The 23,865-nt window shown below is 39.9% G+C and overlaps 1 protein-coding gene across 4 annotated transcripts in view; it reads right to left on the bottom strand.

Annotated features, from left to right (window-relative positions):
- Positions 1–4,252: 4,252 nt before the first annotated feature.
- Wars2 (tryptophanyl tRNA synthetase 2, mitochondrial) overlaps positions 4,253–23,865 on the bottom strand; it is a 75,309-nt gene continuing 55,696 nt past the window's right edge. For 3 of the 4 annotated variants that reach the window (XM_077791086.1, XM_026413709.2, XM_026413708.2), the window contains 4 exons: positions 20,431–20,511; positions 17,971–18,056; positions 8,510–8,628; positions 4,253–6,968 (listed from right to left, as the gene is read on the bottom strand). In XM_077791086.1, coding sequence (XP_077647212.1) covers positions 6,520–6,968; positions 8,510–8,628; positions 17,971–18,056; positions 20,431–20,511 — 735 coding nt within the window. In that variant the 3' untranslated portion in view covers positions 4,253–6,519. The remainder of the gene's footprint in view (positions 6,969–8,509; positions 8,629–17,970; positions 18,057–20,430; positions 20,512–23,865) is intronic. The other variant, XM_077791087.1, reaches the window with a different exon arrangement.

A 23,865-nucleotide genomic window follows, 5' to 3' on the forward strand; every position in this document is an offset into this window, starting at 1 on the left:
CCACATCCCCAGCCCGGCAATTAAGTTTTAATACTGAGGTTGTTAGTTGGCTCGTACTATGGATCAAAGAACCTTTCTGTTCACCGCAACATGTCCATATTCCAGTATATCAAATGGGCATCAGAATGTGCTTCCCTCAGTAGAGAGATGTGGAGGCAGAGATGGCTTGATGCAGTTGTAGAAGATGCAAGAAACAGCATGGAAGTCATGATAACAGTGGCTGGGGCAGAGGGACAATGGGCTGACACCATTGTCACTATTGAGTGAGGCACACAGTGGTAGTTCCTGCAGAATGGTGGGAGGATGGAACAGGCACAGGGAGGATCCTACACATGTGGCCACATGGAGAGGCGAGCCTTGGCTGCGATGGTGGGGCAGACTGTGGAGGGCTGTAATAAAACCCAAAAGATGTCATGGAAGAATGTGGCAAGAGCATTTTATACAGTGACTAACAGCAATAAACTTAGAGTTTCAAAGCATTGAGCTAGAAGAGGATTGAAGCTGAGAAGGTCTCGGGAGGAGCATTGTTTTGTTTCTCTAGAAGCTAATAGGTAATAGAGAAGTCATAGGTAGAGGAAGCAGAAGCAGTGGCTGGATTGGGCATCACTTAGAAATGGAAGGGGGAAGAAAAATGAGTTCAGGATGCCCCAGAGGCTGAAGCACGTGAACCATTCTGCATAAATGTGGATGCATACTCATCAGCAGGGAATTCCACTTCTTTGGATTGAGCTTGTGGGAGCTTTGAAGATGATTAGATGTCATGAGCCCTCTGTGGGCTGTGTGTGGACTATGTTGCACATAGTAGCTTAATAAGAAGATAAGTCTGGCATTGGGAACCTCCCATGGCACCACTACAAGGATTGATTGCCTGATGCAGGTGAACTTGCCCTTCAAGCTCAGCCAGAGATCCCACACAGCACCTGAGATGAGTGTGATGGGCCAAGATGTCAATCAACCTGCTGACTGCAAAGACTCCACCCTTGAAACCTAATCCCTGCCTTTGACGTCCCACCCCCAACCCTGCCATATAAATAAAGCAGGCTCCATTTTGCCAGACTATAGAAGCTGGATCCATCTGATCGGCTTGCCCGTCCTGCCCCGCGCTGGAAACTACTTTCTGTGTCCTGTGGGTTTTTTTTTTCGTCCTTCTATTTTTCTTAGCTTTTATTTCTCAGCCAGCCCATTCCACCGAGGGGAACTCCATTTCCACCGCCTGTGCGGGATGCAGGCGAGAAATAGAAATTAGCAAGGAGAAAAGGAGGGTAAGAAAACAGTGAGAGAATAATAATTATTCACTGAAGAGCTGGCAACCTCAGAAACTCTATTTGTTAATTTTTATGTGAGTGGCCCGGGAGAGAAAACCATCACAAAACCACTCCATCACCCTGCATTTTCCTGAGTACTCACCTCCTCTTCTAGGGCAAGAATTTTTTTTTTTCTGGTGATACCTGCTGAGGAACTAGACATTTCTTGCTCCCTGGTTGCCTAGTTCATGGAGGGAATTTTTCTTTCCAAGGGTTGTCTCCTGGGTCAATCTGGATAAGCCATGCCATGTTGTTGTTTGTTGTGTAAATCATCACAGAACCCACTCTTTTGGGTGGAGGCTTTTGCAAACTCAGGGAACTCTTAGATAACCCATTTATTTGAACTGACAATTGCTTCCAGTGGGCTTCCCCGTGGGACATGTTGGTAGGGGAGACCTGGTGGTAAGGGCCATGTACACAGCACTTCTTCATCTCTGCATTCACACACAGGAAACGGGACACAGCTGTACTCCCAGGAAGAGTGTGCATGTTTAAATATTACTCAAAAAAAGGAAATCTGTAAAATCAGAACACTATTCTAAGTCGAATCAGATCATCTACTTTTCAGAAACACTTTTAGAAAGTGACAAGCATAGTCTTGACTTATTATGTGCATATGTGGATAAGAATGGGAAGCTTATGTTAAAAAAAATAAAGTTTGCTTTCAATAGAGCCAACACAATGACATCAAGTATTAACTGTTTTATTTATCTGAGGACTACTGAATGTGACATTTTGCTGTGGTTTGAATATGGTTTGCCCCTTTAGAAACACCTCTTGAAGTCTAGTCTCAATTGTGAGGTATCAAGAAGGTGGAAACCTAATTGGACAATAGTATTTATAGGCCTTTGAGAGGTAATTAGGTTTAGATAAGGTCATCAGGGTGGAACCCCCCTTGACTGATATTGGTGGCTTTATAAAAAGAGACCCAGAAGAGACCCTCCCACCCCCTGCCTTTTGCTATGTGATGTCCTGCAATTCCTTGGGACTTTGCCAGAAATAAAGCCATCACCATGTACATTACTTCCATACATACAGAAGACATTGTGTGGAGGCCACTGTGGCTAGTGAGCTCCAGATCCTGAGTCCACCCCTTATAAGCTGAGTTTGAGCCTGATTGTACTTCATAGAAGCTGAACTATGTTGGGCAAGTTTCTCAACCTCCTGCTCTTCAGGTTCAACCTTAGTCATGGATGATTGGATGGTTGGTAATATCGTGGTACTATATTATTAGCTATGAGGATTAAATGAGAGAATTCATATGAAGTGGTGGTTCTCAAAGTTTAGCAGGTATCAGGACCACCTGGAAGGCTGTTAATGTAAAAAAATTCAGAGTTCATATCCCAGGTAGGTCTGTAGTAGAGCCAGAGTATTGACATTCCTGATGAGATCTCAGAATGATTCTCATGTCGCTGGTCTGGGACCTCTCTTAGAGAAACACTATGCTATAGTTTGAATCCTAAGTGTCCTCTAAAGACCCTCGTGGTAAAGGCATGGTCTCCAACATGGTGCTACTTGGAGGTGGAGGAAACTTTAAGAAGTGAGGCTACTGTGCAGTCTTCTGGTCATCAAGGTTGTATCTTGGAAAGAACAGTGGGTCTCAGCTCCTGTTTTTTTTCTCTTTAGCTCACCATGAAGTGAGCAACTTTACTCCACCATGTATTCCCCAATATGATGAGTTATCCTGAGACAGGAACAAAAGCAATGGAGCCAATTAATTATGGACTAAACCTCTAAAACTGTAAGCCAAAATAAGGCTTTTCTCTGTATAAGTTTATTATCACCGGTATTTGTTATAGTGGTGGAAAACTGACTACTATACACTGTTATATGACATTTAATACTGTGTCTAATACATCACCAGAACCCAACAGTGTTAGTTGTTTTATGATAATCATCTTTATAATGTGTGTCAGGAGGGTTTCTGGGAGCAAGAAATATCACATTTTATTAGAAATTTCCAACCCATCTTCATTATTTTGATAAATGTTTATGAAGAACCTGCAAAGAGCAAGATAATACCGACAATGTTCTGAGTACCTAGTTGGAGCCAGCGGGTTTGTGGTAAGGTTTGTCAGTAGGTGGAGCTACAGCGCATAAGCTACTGACCATTATACTACCATCTGACATATTTTGCACCATTTCAGCTGTCTATAAAACATAGAAAATAATAATGAAAATCCCCTTTTGTAATGAATCATGATAATATATTTCCCTGTGATTCTTCATCTCTATTAAAAAGACTATGCAGAAAAGACTTGGATTCAAATCAGTAGACTAAGTAAAGATCTGCCCTCACCAATGTAGGTAGACAATATCTAATCCATAGAGGGACCATCCAAATAGAACAGAAAGATGGAGGAAGAGTCAATTTGCTCTTTTCTTAAGCAGAGATATCTACCTTCTCTTGTCCTGGGACATAAGAGTTCTTGGTTCTTGAGACTTCAGACTCTGGGATTTACACGAGATTCTCAGGTGTTGGACCTCAGACTGGAAGTTACACCATCACCTCCCCTGATTCTCTGGCCTGTGGATCTGGACTGAATGACACCACTAGTTTTCCTGAGTCCCCAGCTTATAGATATCATATTATGGGACTTCTCAGCCTCCATAATCAGGTGAGCCAATTCCTGCAGTTAATCCCCTCATGTACATGTACATATAACTTACTGATTATGTTTCTCTGCAGAACCCTAACACATTAACCAAGGTTTTTAATCATTGTGGGCTAATTCTCAACTTAAGCACTAGGGTTATTTTCAAAGAATAACAATGGGATACACATAAGTTCAACCACACCTCTGCAGATTTTGCTCCTTGGAAGTTATCACATGTTGTCTAGTTTTCCTTCCCTAAGATTATTTTCCATAGGGCCTTCATTTCTTTGGAGAAAAATATTGTAAGAAGGCAGAAACCACACAGACAAGATAAACAACTAGTTTGATAAATTCATCTTTATTTTGACATTTTCCAGTATTTAGAATAGGTTTCCTTTGAAAGGGGGGGAAAAGAGAGTAAGTATGACTTGGAAGATATATATACCCAAAGATGATCTAGGACTGTAGATATTCCATTCCAAGAAAAGATCCAAAGGTAACATGTTTTCTTTTCCCATGAGCCAGGCTAGCTCTAAGAATCCTCAAAAGTGTTTCATTGTTGTTTTTAATATTTATTTTTCCAGTTGTGGTTGAACACAATACCTTTATTTTACTTATTTATTTTGAATGCATAATTTTTTGTATGCATTTTTTTTTTTTGTGTGTGTGTGTATGAGGCTGGGGATTGAACCCAGGGCCTTGTGCATGCGAGGCAAGCACTCTATGAGCTGAGCTATATCCCCAGCCCTTACTTAATTATTTTTATGTGGTGCTGAGGATCAAACTCAGGGCTTCCCACATGGTAGGCAAGTGCTCTGCTGCTGAGCTACAACTCTAGCCCATAAGCTTCTTTTAATTTAGGCTCTAGGATACCATTTTGTGGATTTATATCTGTTCTGCTGAAAGGACAGCTCTACTATAAGTAAAATTAAAAAAAATTATTTGTCCAACATTCTAGGCATATAGGTATAAATAGTAATGGCAAAAAAACTTCCCAAGAAATTTCCATCACAGAATCAATCTCATCAGGTCCTGGTGTGTGATCAGGATTACTGCTTTCAATGTCAGGTGTAGGAAATGGAAGTGTAGAGAAACCAGGTGTTAGGGTGATTTGGAATCACTTAGACTGAGGTAGAGGTGAAATGGGAAGCTTCTCCTCAGCGGGTTATCTGACATGTCAGGTCTCACCACTATTGGAGTCTGGCAGAATATACTTTGAAATCCCTGGAATAAGCACAGAAGACAGAACCTGAAACCTGCGTTTGCAATTTTGTGGGGGAAACATGGCCAAGATTGGCTGAATCCAGACTTAGGCAGCTGTTGGTTGATATAAACAACATCAGTTTTCTGGTTATTTTGTAGCTTCTTTCTTCCTCTTTCCTTATTTATCTTTGTGATTTGATAATTTCCTGTAGTTCTTTATCAAAAATCACCTTGAGGCTGGGCATATATAGCTCAGTTGGTAGAGTGCTTGCTTCACATGCACAAGGCCCTGGGTTCAGCCCTCAGAACCACCACCACCAAAAACAAAACAAAACAAAACAAAACAAAAAAAACACACCTAGAATATAGATGGATTAAATTTTCTAATCAAAAGACAAGAAGTGGCTGAAAAGATAAAAAACAGACCAACTCTATGCTGCCAACAGAAGACCCACATAAGCTGTAAGGATAGAGCTAGGCTGAAGGTAAAAGCATCTTTTAATTTGTGTTCTTCAAAATCAGAATGTTTGAAGATGCAAAAATGCTGCCTTTCAAGGCTTTGTGCAGATGAAAAAAAAACCCTAATCTTAGAAAGAGCAAAGGTTTTACTGTTTTATTTTAAAATTTATAAAAGGTTTTACTCTTGGATTTGCTTCTTTCTGAGTAATACTGTTATGAGTTTATTGTATTCTCTGGGCCTCATTTTCCTCATGTGTAAAATGGCAATTCCTTTCCTATACATTTCATAGGGGGTTGATGAGTCTAATTCCAAGGAATGCAAAAACAAAAAAAAGAGGGGACTTATTAATAACTTAATTCAGGAGCTGGGAGTGTAGCTCAGAAGTAGAGCACTTGCCTGGCATGTGGGAGGCCTGGGGTTCGATGCCCAGTACAGTAGTGAAAAAGAAAAAAATTAAAAAGATGAATAATAATAATCAACCCACTTTTATGAGACCCTGTATACAAACTGTATCAATTGGCATCTGAAGGATTATAAATCTAAGGCCTTTGTGTGCTGCTTTTTAAAAGGGTTGGGATGAACACTTGTTTCAGTAAATATCAAGAGCACAAATCATCTCATTTCCCAAGTTATTGCTCACCTCAATCACATTTGTTCAGATATTTCAGTCCAAGGAGTGTGCTTCAAATAGCTGGGGATTCAGACTGCTATACCTTCTTTCACGATTTGCTGTTTTTGTTTTTCTGATCACAGCATTTTGTTGATGGGATTTGGAACATTGCTGTATTTGAGGGCTACAAAGCATTGTCATCAAATGAAGACAATAATCAGCTAGATCAAATTAAATGTCCCAAACTATAATTTATATTAATTATTTTTGTTTGAAAGAAAGCTGCCTTTGTTGAAGTGCACAGACTGTAAGATACAAAAGCCTTTTGTGGTTGGTTCAAACTTCCTATAGAATTCCTACCAATTTCTTCACCTCCTGGAGGACAGGATAGGCTAATTCTTTGGCTTTTGCTGACCCTGCTTGTAAAACCTTCTCTAAATATGCCTTGTCCATCTTCAGTTTTTCAATTTCATTTTTAATTGGAGCAAATTTCTCAATCACAGCATCTGCCACCACCAGTTTGTAGCGGGCAGTGTCGATGCCTGTGCTGCGGCGGACCACCTCCTCTGTGGTGAGCCCTGTCACCGCAGCGTGGATAGAGACCATGTTGGAGACGCCCTCTCGGCTGGCAGGCTCGTAGGTGACCTCTGAGGTGAAGTCTGTGACAGCCTTGCGGAATTTCTGCACTATCTCCTCTGGGCTGTCTGTTATTCGGATGGTGGCCAGTTTGTCAGGGTCAGATTTTGACATTTTGGAAGAAGGGTCACGGAGGGATTTTACCTTCTTCATGGATGCTAGGTCAAAACACCAACACACATGCCAAAAAAACAAAAACAAAAACAAAAACACAAATAAATCAGCAAGACTCACTGCCGGGATCTGGAAGATATCAAGAATACCAATGACTTTTTTACCTGTCTGGTTATAAAAATAGCAAATGTTCATTGTGAAAAAGTCCAGCAATTTATGTCAGTATGAAAGTAAAGATTATCTGAATTATGTAAAACTGTTAACATTTTCTCCATACTTTCAGGATCTTTTAATGCATTTGTCCACCTAAAATGTATACTCTTACCCAGATGGAATTATGCCAATCATACTGCTTTTGCTGTGTATAACTTTTAAAAAAGTATTGTTTCTTCTCCTCTCTGCTCTTCCCTATTAGTAATCATTTATTTACCCCCTGCAACCATTGCCGTTTCTACTCCCCAACCAGTTTTAACAATCTGCAGTAATCCTTCCATTTCTTTACCCAGGATTATACACACACACACATACACACGAGAAATGGCTTGTTTATTGCTCTGATAGAATCAAGATGTTAAGCTGTGCTTCATAAACCAGTGTTATTAATAGTTGCCTATTTTATGGCTATTACAGAAGCATATAAAATTGAAAGAGGTAAAATAATAATAGGTCATATATTAAAATCTTATTTACTTATTTATTTGCATTATAATTCTTAATACACCATTATACATTAAAATCTGATTGTTAAAAGAAGTCTGACTTCAATGCATGGGATTTCTTGAATTTATTTGTGTGAATTTTTGAAATCACCTAGAAATTTATACCTGACTTATGTCTCTGAGTTGAATCTAGGATCATATTATACTCCTTTAAATACTGTCAGCTTAATAAACATGAACAGTGCTTAGGTTCCATGATCTCTGCCCCTGCCACAAAATTTACAAGTCTATCAGAATGCTGGTAGACTTACAGCATCAAGAAGGTTCCAGACTAACATAACAATGGAGGCTGAGGCTGATCTCTGAGACCCAGCAGGTGGATTGTACATTCCATCTCCGAGGTTCACTTAAGAAGACAGAATATGAGGATTACAGATTCCCTCTTATTTGATGTAGACTGAGTGAGTATTCAGGAAGGCAAGGTAAGCAGGCTTTGGGCTTACAAATGCTCAGCATAGGACCCAACTCTGCCACAACTAGACATGTGACTTGGACACAAAGTGAGCCTTGCCAAACCTTTGTTTCTTTACCCATAAAAGAGGTGAAGATATCTGTCCTATCCAATAAAGTTTGTTATTTTAAATATATCTATTAGGTAAATTATATAGTACTTTACAAATTAAAACCATTATTTTTAGTTTGCAGTTTCTTCCATACTTCTCAAACATTTTAGTTATCTTTTTCAATAATCTAGTGTGACGTGCTAGTCCTGCATGACAGAAACAATGAAGATTCGAGTTCCAAATCCTGAAGTTTGTCTAGGAGAAAGCCAAGTTTTGTCCTCAGACAGTTCCCAGCCTCCATCTATTATCCAGTTTTCACTTCAAAATATGCCCGGATTTAACAATCATGTGTTTGTTACTTACTGAGGATGGATTTGGGCACTGGAAAGAACTCCCCATACTTCTTGTTGAAACCTTGTGCTAGGTCCTGAACTAGTTCCATGTGCTGGATTTGGTCCTCCCCGACAGGAACGTGTGTGGACCTTTAATAAAAGACAGGAAAAACTCAGCAAGGCTTCTTCTTAGATGGAATTGATATTGCAAGCAGCTGCATTTCCTGTGTCTATTTCATTGTTGGTGTTCAACAAATGTTCACAAACTACAGAGGGAACGTTGAGACCCAAGTCTTTATCCATGTATCAGACAAATGCTGGAGAGATGTTTGTCTACTCTGGTTCAGTTTCTTCCGTAGCAGAGGAATACAGCCATCAACACCAGTGTGACAGGATCTCGCTGGGAGGGAGGCACGGGATCCTCAATAGCATATGCGTTACACATAATTGTATTCTAAAACCCCTCCTCATTCCCTCACTCAGTCAGCACATATAACCCGAGCCTGACCAGATGCTTTTTACTCAGAGCTGTGGCTTGCACTTGAAAGACACTCCTCCCCATCTTCAAATCAGATATGGCAGAAAGCTCTCTCTCAGGCAAGTGTTTTCCCTCCCTGTCACACAGGGAGTGATTCAAGATTTTTTTGGAACACACTACTTCATTTTCAAGTCAATTGCAATCACAGGAGAATTAAGATGCTGGAAGGAATGTAAATAAACAACATCTCCAGGTACAATAATAGATAGGCCTTGCGTTTTTCAGCTTCTTGTTGCTGAAAATACCTGACTTGAACAACTTAGAGGAGAAAAAGTATCTTATGGCTCACGGTTTCAGAGGTTTCACAACATCATGGTGGAAGGCCATGGTGGAGGAGCTGCTCCATTCATGGTGGCAGGAGGCAGAGAAAGGGTAAGGAACCACAGAGTAGATGAACCCTTCCAAGGCACGCCCCCCGGGACCTCTGGCCTCCAGTCACAACCAACCTGCCTACAGTTACCACCAAGTTAGTCCTTTTATACTAGCATGGTCGGATTGAGTTACAGCTCTCATTGTCTAATCTTCCCACCTCTGAGAATTCTTGCATCAACACAGCAGCTTTGGGGAGATAACTCATATCCAAACCATAACAAATCTCAAAAACAATGCTGAATGAAGGAAGCAAATTTCAGAAAACACCTAGGGTACACATTGGCATTTACGTAAATAATAAAATTACACAGGAAAATACTACACATTGCTTATAGGGGCATAGATCTGGAGTGATAAGTACGAAAACACACTGGAGGGGTCTCCCCAAATTCATGACCATAGCTGCTTCTAGAGAAAGAGAGAAGGAGATGGGTCTGAGGAAAGGAACACAGGAGGCCTGAATTTTATCTATGATATTTTATTAAAAAACAAAGACGTGAAACCAAAAATATCAGAATGTGGAGAATCTATTTATAATGATTTTAATTACACATACAAAATTTGTAGGGTCAGATCATGATGAGGTTCATCAAGAAGAATTAACCATTTCAGAGAAGATCTAGTGGGGAAAACTGTACTGAAGTGTTACTGTGGATGGAGATAGGTGATGTTAGTATTTCATATCTTGATTGGTAAGTTTATATTTGATATTTGATAATACAAGTATAATAAATAAAGTGCCATAGTTTCTTTTCTTTTTGGGTACTAGAAATTGAGCCCCAGCAGTGCTTAACCACTGAGCTACATCCCCAGCCAGTTTATTTATATTTTTATTTTGAGACAAGGTCTTGCTAAGTTGCTCAGGGCTTTGCTAAATTACTTAGGCTGGCTTATGAACTTGTGATCCTTCTGTCTCAGCCTCCTGAGCTGCTGGGATTACAGCATGTACCACTACGCCCAGCTACACAGCTAGTTCCTTTCAAGCAAGTTTAATATTACCCCCTGGGAGAAGCAGTCAGTTATCTTGGGCAAGTTTCTTACCCTTTCCAAGCTTTCAATGTCTCTGTAAGTGGGGATCATAATGCTGCTTATCTCATTGGGTGGTTTCAAGGATAACAAACATAGTGCTTGATGCTAAGGGCTCAGTAACCCTTGCTGGCGATATGCCGTATTAAGAGTTGACATAATGAAGGACAAAATGGCACAAGAAAGATACTTAGAAGGGTCCTTGATGTGAGGTGCACTGTGACATTTTTCAAAGAGATCATTTCCTTTTTTGGTAGCTGACTCCTACCACAAACACATAGTCCCAGAGATGCTCAGAGACCTGAGTGGCAATCCTGATAATGGTAGAAAACGGACATTTCACCTATCAGGTGGTCCCCGAATACAAACAGTATGCTAATAGAATTCTGAGAACTCTTTTAATTTAAAGAAAACAGCAGAGACAGAGCAATGAATGGAAAGGTAAACTTCAGGGACAAAGAAGATGAATCAGGAAGTGCTTTCTGTTCTTAAGTCAGTAAATAAAAGTAGGAAATTCTACTAAAGGACTGTGAGGGTCATGTCCATTGTTCTCTTCCACACAGCGTGGAGCAGAAAGCCACTGGCTCAGTGGTTAAAAAAAAAAAAAATATGCAGGCCCTGGGTGCAACCCATTCATGCCTCACTGGCTCAGTGGTTAAAAAAAAAAAAATATGCAGGCCCTGGGTGCAACCCATTCATGCCTCACCTTTGAGAATTTCCCTTCTTTGGACCTGGTTGCTCCTGTCTGGTAATTAGAGTGAGGCTGACGTGCAGAGGTCACTTTGACTCCCCCAAACCAAATTAGCCAGCAGAGCAGGTTAAAAAGCAATTACAGTAGCCCATAGGAAATCAGAATGGACTGCAACTAACACAGAAAAAACAATTACCATAATCAATACACTTTAAGCACATCAGAATGAATATTTCCACATGCCAAAATGGTTCCAGATTCACCAAGCAACCAAACTAAACAGAAAACACATTTAGTTTTCATAATGACGCTGTGTGCGTCTTGCCTTATGTCGGATCCCTGCCTCTTTTCTTACAATTTGGCGAGGTTTTGATTTTTTTTTTTTAAAAAAAGGAATACAAAAATTTTAATTTTTTTCACCTGGTCCCATTGCGCCACGTGGCTTTTGCATCTGACTTTCGTTTGTTTGTTTCTGGTCTCTCCTCCTCCTGCTCCTGCTTTTCCTTTCACCTCCTATAATTTATCTTGGCCTTTACTTCTTATCCATTGAGTTTACACTTCACATTAATTCAGCCTGTCTTTGATTCTACTCACTTATGGGGCTTATTCTTTTCACGTTTTTAACCTCTCTCCTCATACTCTTCCTTTCACTTCAAATAATTTAGTGCTGTTCTTTTAAAATTTATACCCAGCTTAATGATATCCATATTAATGTGCCTACTCTTTTTCTTTTTCTCCATTTTCTTTTTTTTTCCCTTACCCTGACTGTGCTTTCTTAGACACAACATAAAACAAAAGTCTTTCATAATTTTGATTGTTATAACTTCTGTCACATAATAATGCGTCTGATCTTCTTCTTTGGTGACTAAACCATTTTTCTTTTGCTTAGTTCCTTATTGCATCTTCATTTACTTGGGATCCACCCCACCCCCCTGGCAGAATTAGTGTCCAGATGAATAATCATTGCTTACATATATCTGCTAGCAGAGATTTGTTCTCTTGTCGTCCCCCCCTCCCTCCTACTTTCTTGGCTAGTGTTTGTGAATTTTCAATGCTGCTGCCTTTACCCAGCCTGACGGAACAGGGGTTTGGTGTTGTCTTTCCTATCATAAAGGACTGATCCCCCATCACTGGGCAATTGTTGGATGTGCTATAATAACTCTAATTCATCAATGATTTAGAAGACCCACAATGTGAAAGGTCCAGTGCTGGGTACTGTGAGAGATATAATAAAGTGGTTACCATCTCCAGGAGGATAGATATTGAATAAAGCTACACATTTTTTCCGGTTAGTCCTCTTTCAGTATTCTCATTGCAACACCATCAATCTAGTTACTTAAGAAATGTGTGGTCACCCCTGACAGCCCACACTCCTGCACATCCAGTCCAGGACACATCCTGCACATCCTTTCACTCTGACCTCCTAAAAATCTCCTGCATTTGGTGGGGCACCAGGGTGCACACCTGTAATCCCAGAAAATTGGGAGGCTAATGCAGGAGGATGACAAGTTGAAGGCTAGCCCCAGCAACTTAGTGAGACTCTGTTTCGAAAAAAAAAAAAAAAGTAAAAATGGCTGGAGATGTAGCTCAGTGGTAAAGTGCTTCGGAGTTCAATCCTAGTGCCACACCCCCAAACCAAAAAAATCTTACATTTGGCTGCTTCTCCTTCCTCTTCATCATGGTCCAAATTAGACCAGTGAAATCGCCTCTGAAAAGTTCATCCTAGCTGTGCATCTGTAACTCATTTTCTGTATTTTAATCAGTTATTTAAGGATAAATTATATGAAATTTATTCTGTCCTTAAAATGTACAAAAAGCTTCCCACTCTGTTTTTGGAGAGTATAATTGTCTGCTGACATCTTAGCTCAGCTCTCTTCCTTCTATGCTGTCTCCCTATTTTTAAGGGCCAGCAGCCTAGAACCTATTTCAGATTGCCTTCCTAGGGTTTTGGTTTAGTGTAGCACTTGCCTGATGGCTAGAAAGAAGAAAGAGAAAGAGAAGAAATGATTGTTCAGAGAGTTGTGGATGAATATGGGGGTATTGGCAGTCTGCAGAAATGAGGATCAGGCAGCTGCTTGCAGGATCTCATAAAAACCCAGGATAGCCTGGTCTCACAGAGAAAGGAAGCAGTTTAAGAACTGGAAGTCTTCAAAGGAGTTTTAGGAACTCTAAACTTTTAAGACAAGCTCTCAGAAAGGTTATCAAGGGCAGAAGTCTGACCCTCATACATTATGAAAACTTTTCTCTGACTCGACTTACTGAGGTATTGTCCGTTTTACTCTCCCTACTTTTTGGTTTTGGTTTGGTTTGTGTTGATTTCATACGTCCACTTCCCCACTGGGAGGTGGTGGAACCTTCAGGAGGTGAAACTTAGTGGAAGGAAGTGAACTCACTGGAGGATGCCCTTGAAAGGAATAGCGGGCCACTGGCTCCTTCCTGAGTCTGTTTTGCTTTCTAGCTGGCCTCGCCACATGCTTCCCACCATAATGTTGTGCTTCACCACAGGTTCAAAGTGACGGTCAAGGGACCATGTACTGAAACCTCTGAAACTATAATAGACCTTTCCTCCTTTAAGTCGACTTACCTCAGGTCTTTTGTCACATGATAGCAAGATGACTAATGGCTTGGTTTCTTCTTACTCAGTTCTTTTTCCTGTGCTGGGGATTGAACCCAGGGCTTCATGAATGCTAGGCAAATGCTCTACCACTCAGCTACAACCCAGCCCACTCCATTTCTTAAGGTCCCTGTTCCCTCATATCAGCTCTTGCTTTCACTATCTTCTTATCCTCCTCTCATGTTTCTCAGTTTGTTTGTTTGTTTGTTTGTTTATTTATTTATTTATTTATTTATTGTATTGGGATTGAACTCAGGGGCACTTTACCACTGAACTATATTCCCCCATCCTATCTATTTATTTACTTATTTAGAGACAGCGTCTTGCTAAATTGCCTAGGGCCTTGCTAAGTGGCTGAGGCCAGCCTTGAACCTGTGATCCTTTTCAGCCTCCCAAGGCTCTGAAAGTGCACCACTGTGCCCAGCTTCAGTTCAAATTGTTGAGAAAGATGACCTATTAGACAGTCAATTGTTCTCCAGTGTGAGTAGACATAACAAGTCTTCCCTGAAAGTTAATTTCTTTATCTGTAAAATGGGAATACTATCACCCATCTATCCTACAGAGCTGCTGTGAGAATCTGAATAGATAATGTGTGTCACGGCTATTATAATATCTGGCAAACAATGATGGACACATGTCAATCCTTCCTTCTCTCTCTCTCAAGGCCATGTACAGTTTCTTTTTCTGAATTAGTGACTTACCAAATAGTCGCTGAATTTGAATAAAAATTACATGTGTGTATCTGAGGGGGAAAGACACATATATGAAGAGAAACAGAGAAAGAAATATATACTTAATATATAGCCAGTCTATTGAAATTAGGAATTCAGATAAATAATGCAGGGTACAAAATAAAAATTATGAATACTTGCTATTTTTGAGTATTTTATCTTCCTTCAAATGGCTGCTGATATTATGTTTTCAAATTAAAGACAGTCTCAGTTCTCCATTCTTGGGTTCCTTACCAAGTTCCACCAAAACATTATGTAAATCTTTTATTAACCTATCTGGAAGATTTTTCTTTCTCTTGTGTTTGTCCTCCAGCCCACAGCACCACTTATGTTCTAAGCTGATTTTGATAACAACAAACATTAAATCTATATTTAACTTATAGCAACGGTTTATGAAGAGGCCACATAGATTTACTGGCAGAAAACAAAACAAAACAAATGTTTTATCAATCCTTCAACCTACCAAACTATCTGTCTATATTTATAATGTAAATATTCATAGACATTCTGGCTATGACCTTTTCCAAAATCCAGAAATATCTGAAACAAAACAAAAACAAATAAACAATAACCCCACGAGTGCAGGTTGTCTAACCTGAAACCAGGGAGGCAAATGTTGGGCTGTTCTTCCTAAGAATAGGAGCAGGCAGATGTCTGCCCATGTCTATTATCTAATTATGGCACCAGATCTGGCAGATAGCTGGAAGGCTAAGGTAGTAGGCACTCATCTTGAACACAGATAATTATCTAGTTGTACAGAAAAACATCTCTATCTATGTGAACAATCTGTAACTAAAATGCCAGAATGTTGATGAGGATAGATAAGAATCCCTCCACTATTATCCTCCTTTTAGAAGGTAGTCAAGAGAGAGGCACCTCATGCTTTCCTTAAGACAAGTTCTAACCACCAAATAGACCAGCAAACATTAAAGGAGGGATATGTATTGCATGGGAATTTCTTTGCTACAGAGAGCAGGCTCGGGGATAATAGACTGAAAAATAAATGCCTATCCTTGGGGTCAAGTATTTTTATGTGAGAATCCTGCTGATGTTGAAGAAAGTAAGACAGACAAGAAGTCATCAGAGACTTTCAAGGTTTACCGTCCATGTCTGAAATACTTACAGTTTTGCATGAGATAAAAGGGCATTCACAGCCTCAAGCCTGGCTTTAAAAAGGACAGCACATAAAACAAGTTTTGAGATCTTAAGAGGCTATTTTTGCCAATGTCAGTCTTTTTTAGAAGTTCCTCTTATATCTTAAAATACCAGGTGATATCAATTCGTACATAATTTGCTCAATAACCCCCACAGGTATATCCATGAATCCACTTATGGATAAGAGAACTGGAATATTTCACGATTCTTCCAATTGTATTTTGGGAAATTGAGAAAAACATACAGTATTTCCCCCTTATCCAAACTTTTAATTTCTGCAGTTGTAGTTTGTTGGGGTTAACTGTGGTCCAAAAATATTCCAAAAATTCCAGAAATAATCGATTCATAAGTTTTAATGGGCATGACATTCTAAGCAGTATGATAAAATCTCTCACCATTTCCTGCCCCCATTCATCCTGCTTGGGATGTGAATCATCCTTTGGTCCAGCATATCCATGTTGTATATGCAACCAGCCCATGAATCACCTGGTAGCTACCATGGTCACCAGATGACAGCTGCAGTGTTGGGGGCTTGTGCCCAAGTAACTCATATCTTACTTAATAATGGCCCTGACACAAGGTCAGTCATGCTGGCAATTCACACATGTCTAAGAGAAGCTGCAAAGTGCTTCCTCTAAATGAAAATGTGGGACAGTTTTCAGCTAAAGGAAAGGAAAAGAAATCATATGCAAGGTTCCTAAGATTTATAGGACCAGTGAATCCTCTGAGAAATCATGTAGAAGGAAAAAAAATGTGTTAATTTTGCTGTCAAATCTCAAGTTGCAAAACCGACAGCCATGGTGTGCAAGTGCTTAGTGCTTACTGTTTACTTCCATCTCATCATGTAGGCACTGTGTCATCCCACATTGTCACAGGAAGGGTGAGTGAAATACAGCAAGATATTTTTGAAAGAGCCCACATTCACATAATGTGTATTGCAGTGTATTTTATATTAATTTTAAAAAATCATTTATGTATTTATTTTGATGCATGCTAGGCAAGTGCTCTGTCACTGAGCTACAGCCCCAGCCCTCCAGTATATTTTATGACCATATAATTAGACTTCATTCTGCTTCCTTTAAAATATCATTGGCTTCCCAAGATATCAAGAGTCTAGCATTTAAGTTGATACAACAAGCAGACACATAATCCCATGTGCAAGTTTTGATCATAATTAAAGACAGGTTGCTTGCTCTCATGGACGTTGCCTGTTTGTGGAGTTAGGCAACTATTCTTTGGGCTGTTTCCATCGTAATTGTCCAAGGGCTTTGAAGCCCTTCAGTGAGGAGGATACTGTCATCTGTATGCTATCATCAGGTTCACAGGCAAAAGAATTCTAGTTCTCCTAGGGGACAATCATGGCTTTAGGGGGAGAGGGATGAGACAACAGTCCCTGATGCTTTCCCAGCAACAAGGCAAAGGCCAGGAGTGCACTTGCCTGGGAGGCTTTGCTTCTAGAAAGTCAAAGGGGTGGGGGCCGGCCAAGAGAGGCTAATGGAGAGAAAGCGGGGAAGAGCCGGGGGAGAAATGAGATCCCAAGTCCTGGCTGGTACAACAGAGAGCACAGAGAGGGGCATTCTTTGTTGTGTATTTTTGAGGCCTATAAATGGCAGCAGTAGTCAACTGGATGGATTACAGGTCCAAGAAAAGTGAGGGTGTTTCATACATCATGTTCAAAATATTTTGCTCTCAACCTTCCGGTTAAATATGTAGCCACTACCCACAGGTGGCTATTTACGTTGATTAAAGAAAAATTTTAAATTCAGTTTCTATGTCACACTAGCAACATCTCAAGGGCTCAATAGCTACATGTGGCTGGTGTTTCTGGATTCAGAAAGTGCAGATGTAGAACATTCCCAGGCTCACAGCAAGTCCTATTGGTCGGCATTACTTTAGAGTGTTGATTACTTAAAAAAAAAATCAACATTTAAAACTTGAAGTTTGTTTGTGAGGAAATATATATGGCACTGAGGTAAAGAGGCACGGACCCAACACTTTTGGCACTCAAATCCTGTCTCAGCATGCTGCCAACCACTCAGTTGCCTCATCAGTGAGACATGAAAAATAATAGTGCAAATTTTACAAGGTTGTTATCAGGATGAGTATACATTAAGCATTTATAAAAGCTCCCAATATACAGTAAGTGCTAACTAAGTGTCAGCGCTAAGTATTTTTAGTTTCTCATTGAAGCATACTTCCATATTTTAGTATCTGTTATTAGAGAATAGATATAAACTTATTCACGTGTCTAACTCTTTCTGCATGCCCCTTCTCCACGAACCAAGCCTTTGCCAGATGGGTTAAAACACTTTTTTTTTTTTTTATCATGGTGATGTATGAGAACAGGGGTGGCCTCTCTCCTTACTTGTAGGAGAGAACGTCAGCTGCCTGGAGTACTGGGTATGTGAGCAGGCCCACTGTCCCGTCGTGCTTCTGCTTGGCAGTCTTTGCCTGTGGGGGATGAAAAGAGGAGGGAAAGAAATCTGATTTGAATCTAATTATATTGCTCAATTAAGAAATTTTTAAAGTAAGCAAAGTGTGATCTGAAGCCACCTGTAATAACATTATATCTCAATTCCTTTTAGCAACTCTAGCCGTCTTGAGCTGGTTTGTCTTCATGCTCCAGGTCTGGGCAGGAATAAGGTGAATCAATTTTTCTTCATTTTTTTTTTTCCTGGTACCAGGAATTGAACCCAGGGTGCTTAACCACTAAGCCACATCCCTAGCCCTTTCTTATATTTTATTTACAGACAGGGTCTTGCTGAGTTGCTCAGGGTCTCACTATGTTGCTGAACTTCGAACTCATGATCCTTCTGTCTCACTCTCCAAGCTGCTGGGATTACAGGTATGCACCCCATGCCCGGCTCAAGGTGAATCAATTTTACTACTGTCCCTTTATTTGATTTATGCATGTGTTTCTGGTACTGGGATTGAAACCAAGTACCCTCATGCTAAGCATGTATTGTAACACTGAGCTATCCCACAGCCCCTTGCCCGATGGAAGGATCCCACACCGCTACTACTTTTTACTCATTTCATTAAAGTACATACTAAGGCATTTTCTAGGTTTCCAAATCAGATAAATTCCAGATTTCACAGATAAGAAAAGAAATGATCACGAAATTAAATTTCCACAAATTAACATGAGTTAACATTCCCTTATTACAATTTATCTGATAAGGGTTGGTTAACAATTATCACAGGATAAAATCATGAACATTTAATTTGGAAATGAGCAAATGGGAAAATAATTCAATTTTTAAAAGTTAGCAAAGCATTAGATTTAGAGTCTTTTTAATATTCGCATACTGGACCTAGAATTACAAAGCAAGCAAGGAGACATGAAGAACATTGCTTATAGAGCACCTGTTACATCTGCCTTGCCACTTGTTACTCATTAATCCTCCAAATAACCTTAACCTCACGCCCACTCTCCCATCAAAATCAAGCAGATCTTCCCAGGGCCCTGATATCCTGCCCTCAGAGCACTTTCACATGTTGTGACTTGTATAATGTCTTTCTCTAAATAGACTACAAGCCTCCTGCAGGGCTACTCTGCCTTGTTGACTGCACTATCTTCAGCATCTAGCATGACAGAAGACTTGCAGAAGACATTGCTGTAATTCACTAGAGAATGAAGGCCCAGAGAAGGCAGTATCACCCCCAGGATGAGGGTTTGAAATCGACATGTTTCCTATAAATAGAAATCATGGACCAGTGGGGAGGCTTCTCAGGAAAACCAATGTGCTCACAAGACCCTTAGAAGCTATTTCCTAAGGAGAGCAGTTCCTAATTAGTATTAGGTTCCTACAAAAAAGGATTTCACCATTCAACGTAGTGGTAGAGTATTATGATAATCTTAACCTAAAATCAAAATATAGAACATGAGAGAAGCTAAGGCTAAGGCGAAGTCAGTGTCTAGACAGGACCCACTGCCTGGCTCTGTGATGGTGCCTTCTCTTGTCCTTGCCTGAGGGAAAGGAATAAAGGTCTCCCAGGGGCCTCTTCTCTAAGAGCACTAAATCCCATTCATGAGGCTCTACCCTGAGACCTGATCACCTCTCAAAGGCTTCTCCTGTGGGGGTCCGACTCACCAAGAACTATGGGGAGACACAGACGTTGGACCACAGCTTTCAGGCACGGTCACTACAAAGCTGTTTCTATCCGGTAGGCAAAGGCTTCCGAAGACCCACTTGAGGCCAATGGCCCTGAAAGTATGCTCAAAGCCAGCTTGAAACTGCAAGTCGTGTTGACATAACTGGGGCTACCTACCCTCAAGTTATCCAATTGCAAAAAAAAAAAAAAAAATAAGTGGAAGTAAAGTACTTTGAATTATACAATTTATTTTTCTCCATCAAACTTCGTAGTGAAAGTATATCCTTAATTTTTTTCTGTGGGTTTGAACTGTTGCCTGGACTCAACTTGTTTAAAAGTTAAATAAAATATGTTGTCTCTTCTCCCCACAGTGAAAACATTTCTTCCTTACTGCCAGTTAATTCCCGTGGGGATGGGGGGCAACAGCAGGAATCCAGAAACTGTGATTATTTGTTAATTATAACGTGGTACATTTCAAATCATTACCAAGTCTATCCAAACACAGACAAAAAAAAAAAAAAAAGATTTTTAAATGAGAAGAAATCTTGGTGAACCCAAGTCACATTTTGTTTAATGCCCTGGAGTAGAGAGGTGGAAGAGGCTGTCCCAGCCTTCCGGGGTTGCATTCCACAGAGGAAAGCAAACTCAGGGCTCCCGGGGCCCAACACACACGTAACCAGAAGGGAAAATGGTTTCCTTTCTGATTTTTAAGCAGATCACTGATATTTACCTTCCACTGGTGTAAATGCTGTAACCGAGGCAGCCTGACCATGCAGGTAAGGATCCAATTTAATTGTGTGTGTTCAGACACCTAAAGAAATAAAACAGAACATCAACAAAGGTGGCCAGTGTTTCCTTGCCTGGAAACCAACTCAACAGACAGCAGGTATTGTCATAAGCCACTGAAAACACGCCAGATCAAGGTTATTGAAAGAAGGACAGGTGGAGAGGGCTTCGTTGTGATTCATGCTGCATAGAATCTTAGGCGAGGAAGAAATTATAAAGGCCAACTCATGCACACACTACTCAAGTGTTTAAGTTCTCCACAGCATCCCTAGCAAGGAGGTGACCAGTCTGTTTCAATATCTTCAGTGAGAGGGATTCATTATGTCCTAAGCCACCTATTTTACCCTTCAAAAGCTAAACTTACTAAAACAACATATACACACACACATACACACACACATACACACACACATACACACACACACACACACACACACACACACACACAGGTTCCAAGTCCTCTCTAAATAACTTTAAAGTATATGAAAAAGAACTATAATACATCATATATATATGGCAGAAAAAGGCACCACAGTTAAAGATTGAATTCTTGAGATCTAGAGTGATTTGAATTTTAGGGATTACTTTATCAGCCCATCATCTGGAAGGGTATTTTTATCATTTCTAGTTCTTCCTCGACTTCCTTCTCTTTTTCTAATCAACAGGAAAATATCAACTTTCCCAACTTGTTTTTGTTTGAATCAAATTTAATGAAGCAACCAACGCTGGCAGAAACTGGGATGATTCTTGGGCCCTGGCCACATTCTAACTGATCACCCAGAAGTTAAGTCCTATGCATCCCGCTTTGAGCCCTGGAGATTCCCAGCCGTTCATCGACTGTGGCTTTGTGTGTGTGTGGGGGGGTCCATATGATTTCCTTAAAAAGCAGAGACTGTTGCCAACTCTGCAAAGTGGCCCCAAATGTGTTCTTTGTGGGTTTTGCAAAAGGAACATAAAGAAATGGGGCTGAACCAGTCCAGGCTGATTTTACTAGCAAGGAATCACCATCTATTGTAAGATAGTTTCTCATTTTTTTCCCTCAAGTTATAGGGAGGGAAGAGTTGTTTCCCACGTGTTTGACAAGGAATCACTTTTAAAGTTTTGCCAGTTGCTGGGCTGAACCTGTTGTATTTCTTCCAAGAGGCATTTGGGTTTCATGGAGGCCAGTGACTTTGACAGGAGTCTCCAAGCAAATTGCTGACTGCTGCTATAAACAAACAGCTATCAGACAAAACAGCAACTGGGGATGTAAGCAAGGGGATTAGAGTAGCCTCTAGTCCATCAAGCCAAAGGCACTCCTGGTAGAACTAATACAAGGCTGTTTTTAGGCATGAAGAAATGTAAGATAATTTTTTTTCCCCTCTTTACTGGGTTGGGGAAAGGAATGAAAACACAGAAAATAACCATGGACATGTGGAAAGAGACAAGATGACTCCTTCCCTTCATCTCTGGTTCACATGCTTAGCTTTGGTGATACAGAAAAAAAAAAAAAAAAAACTATCAATGTCTCCATGAACTCAAGTATTTTCCTTGGATAAGCTTTTTATTTGGACATATGGAATGAAACTTACTTAATGTTTTTCAGAGATCTTCCTAGTGTTTCCAAAATAGAGGGCATCAAGTTAATTCAAATTATTCTCATGCAGAAAAAGTAGGTCAAAGGTGATTGATTTTTCATAATCCAGCTTCAATAATTGCACAAGAAAAGAAGGACTTCAGAATTTAGTTCTCTTCCTATTCATGACAATTTTACTTGAGGAAAAAGAAAATATGGTAGGTAACTAATTACAATATTTTCTTGCACTGTGAAGCCACAAAATAATAAGATCTGTTTTAGCCATAAAAAAACAAAGGTATGGGACAAGAGACTGGCCACAAACAAGTCAACTGTGATTAAGTTGAAAAAAAACTGAAGATTTCTGACCCTCTAATTGTAACAAGTCAAGTCATGTATTCATCAGCCACAGCAGTTTTGCCTGTCTCGTTCACTCCTATGAAACACAGCCTGACATTATATGTGCTCAGTAAATACTTCTCAATGTACAAAGTCTATGAAAGGCTCGGGAATAATAGGGCCATTAGATTTGTCAACTTGATGCTGATCCAGACAGAAGCCATTTCAAGGGAGTGATTGAGATGGATTACAAGGGCATTAAGAGTGGGGCTAGGATGCAGGATATGAAGAGAGGTCTGAGGAGCAGGTCTGAGGAGCATAGCAGAGGGGGTTAGGAGGGCCACCTCTGCAGTAAAGCTACCTGGATCTGAATGCTAGTTCTGCTACTTAGTAGCTGGGTGACCCTGGGTAAGTAACTTAATCTCCCTATGTCGATGTTTTGTTACTTATAAAATGAAAAAAAATAATAGTACCCACAAGAAGGTACTTAGAATAATACCTAGCACATATTAATCAATATTATTATTATTATAGATAATTTTTAGAAATACTACAGAAAATTCCCATATAACCTTCACCTAATCTCCCCCTATGGCAACAACTTGCATTAACTATAGTTAAACATCACAACGAAGAAACTGAACTTCAAACAATCCATCCTACCCGAGTTAGATTTCACCAGTCTTACATAGTGAAATCTAAAAAGGGTCTATTTAATTCTATGAAATTTTATTTATATGTGTAATACTTCTTTTTTTAGGGAAAGATAAGAGATGGGTAACAAAGAGCAGTTAGAGAGCAAACATTTTGTTTTTTAAGGGAGGAAAGTCCTACGGTCTTATGTACTAAGTAGGAGGAGAGCCAGGAAGATACAGGAAGAGGGTAAATCAAAGAACAATGTTTTTGAAGGAGGAAAGGGAAAGGTGCCGAACAAAGGCAGAGAAACAGAGGACTAAAATGTCTTCCGCTGTAGTAAGAGGTGAATGTGGCCGAGGTATATCTTGTGAGCTAGGAGTGGAGAATGGACAATTCAGAGGAATTCACTTCTAATGAGCTCTGTTATCTCTGAGAATAGAAGACAGGGCAATTAAAAACAAATGGGGTAAGAAATATACTTTACAGAATTTCTGGGTTCGATAGGAAGGAACAAAAGATCTTCCAAAATGGAATGAGAGAACTGTACTCTTGGGAAGCCTCTGAAATTCTTTACAGCACACTGAAATACTCTCCTTAATCATTATAGGTATTTTTGAAATTTGCAGAAGAATTCAAATCAGTTCACTGCACTTTTAACTTAGTAAGGACTTTTCAGAAACAGGATCCACAAAGTGCTAAACATGAAGAATAACCCTTGGTAACATAAACTGCATTAAAATCAGGAACTTCTCTTTATTGCATGCCTTAAAGGCAAACTAAAGCTATGTATGATATACCACTACACATTCACAGAATGATTGAAATGAAAAATCCAACAGTATCGGGAGT

The sequence above is a fragment of the Urocitellus parryii genome, chromosome 11, assembly GCF_045843805.1.
Source record: "Urocitellus parryii isolate mUroPar1 chromosome 11, mUroPar1.hap1, whole genome shotgun sequence".
In the NCBI taxonomy this organism is placed as follows: domain Eukaryota; kingdom Metazoa; phylum Chordata; class Mammalia; order Rodentia; family Sciuridae; genus Urocitellus; species Urocitellus parryii.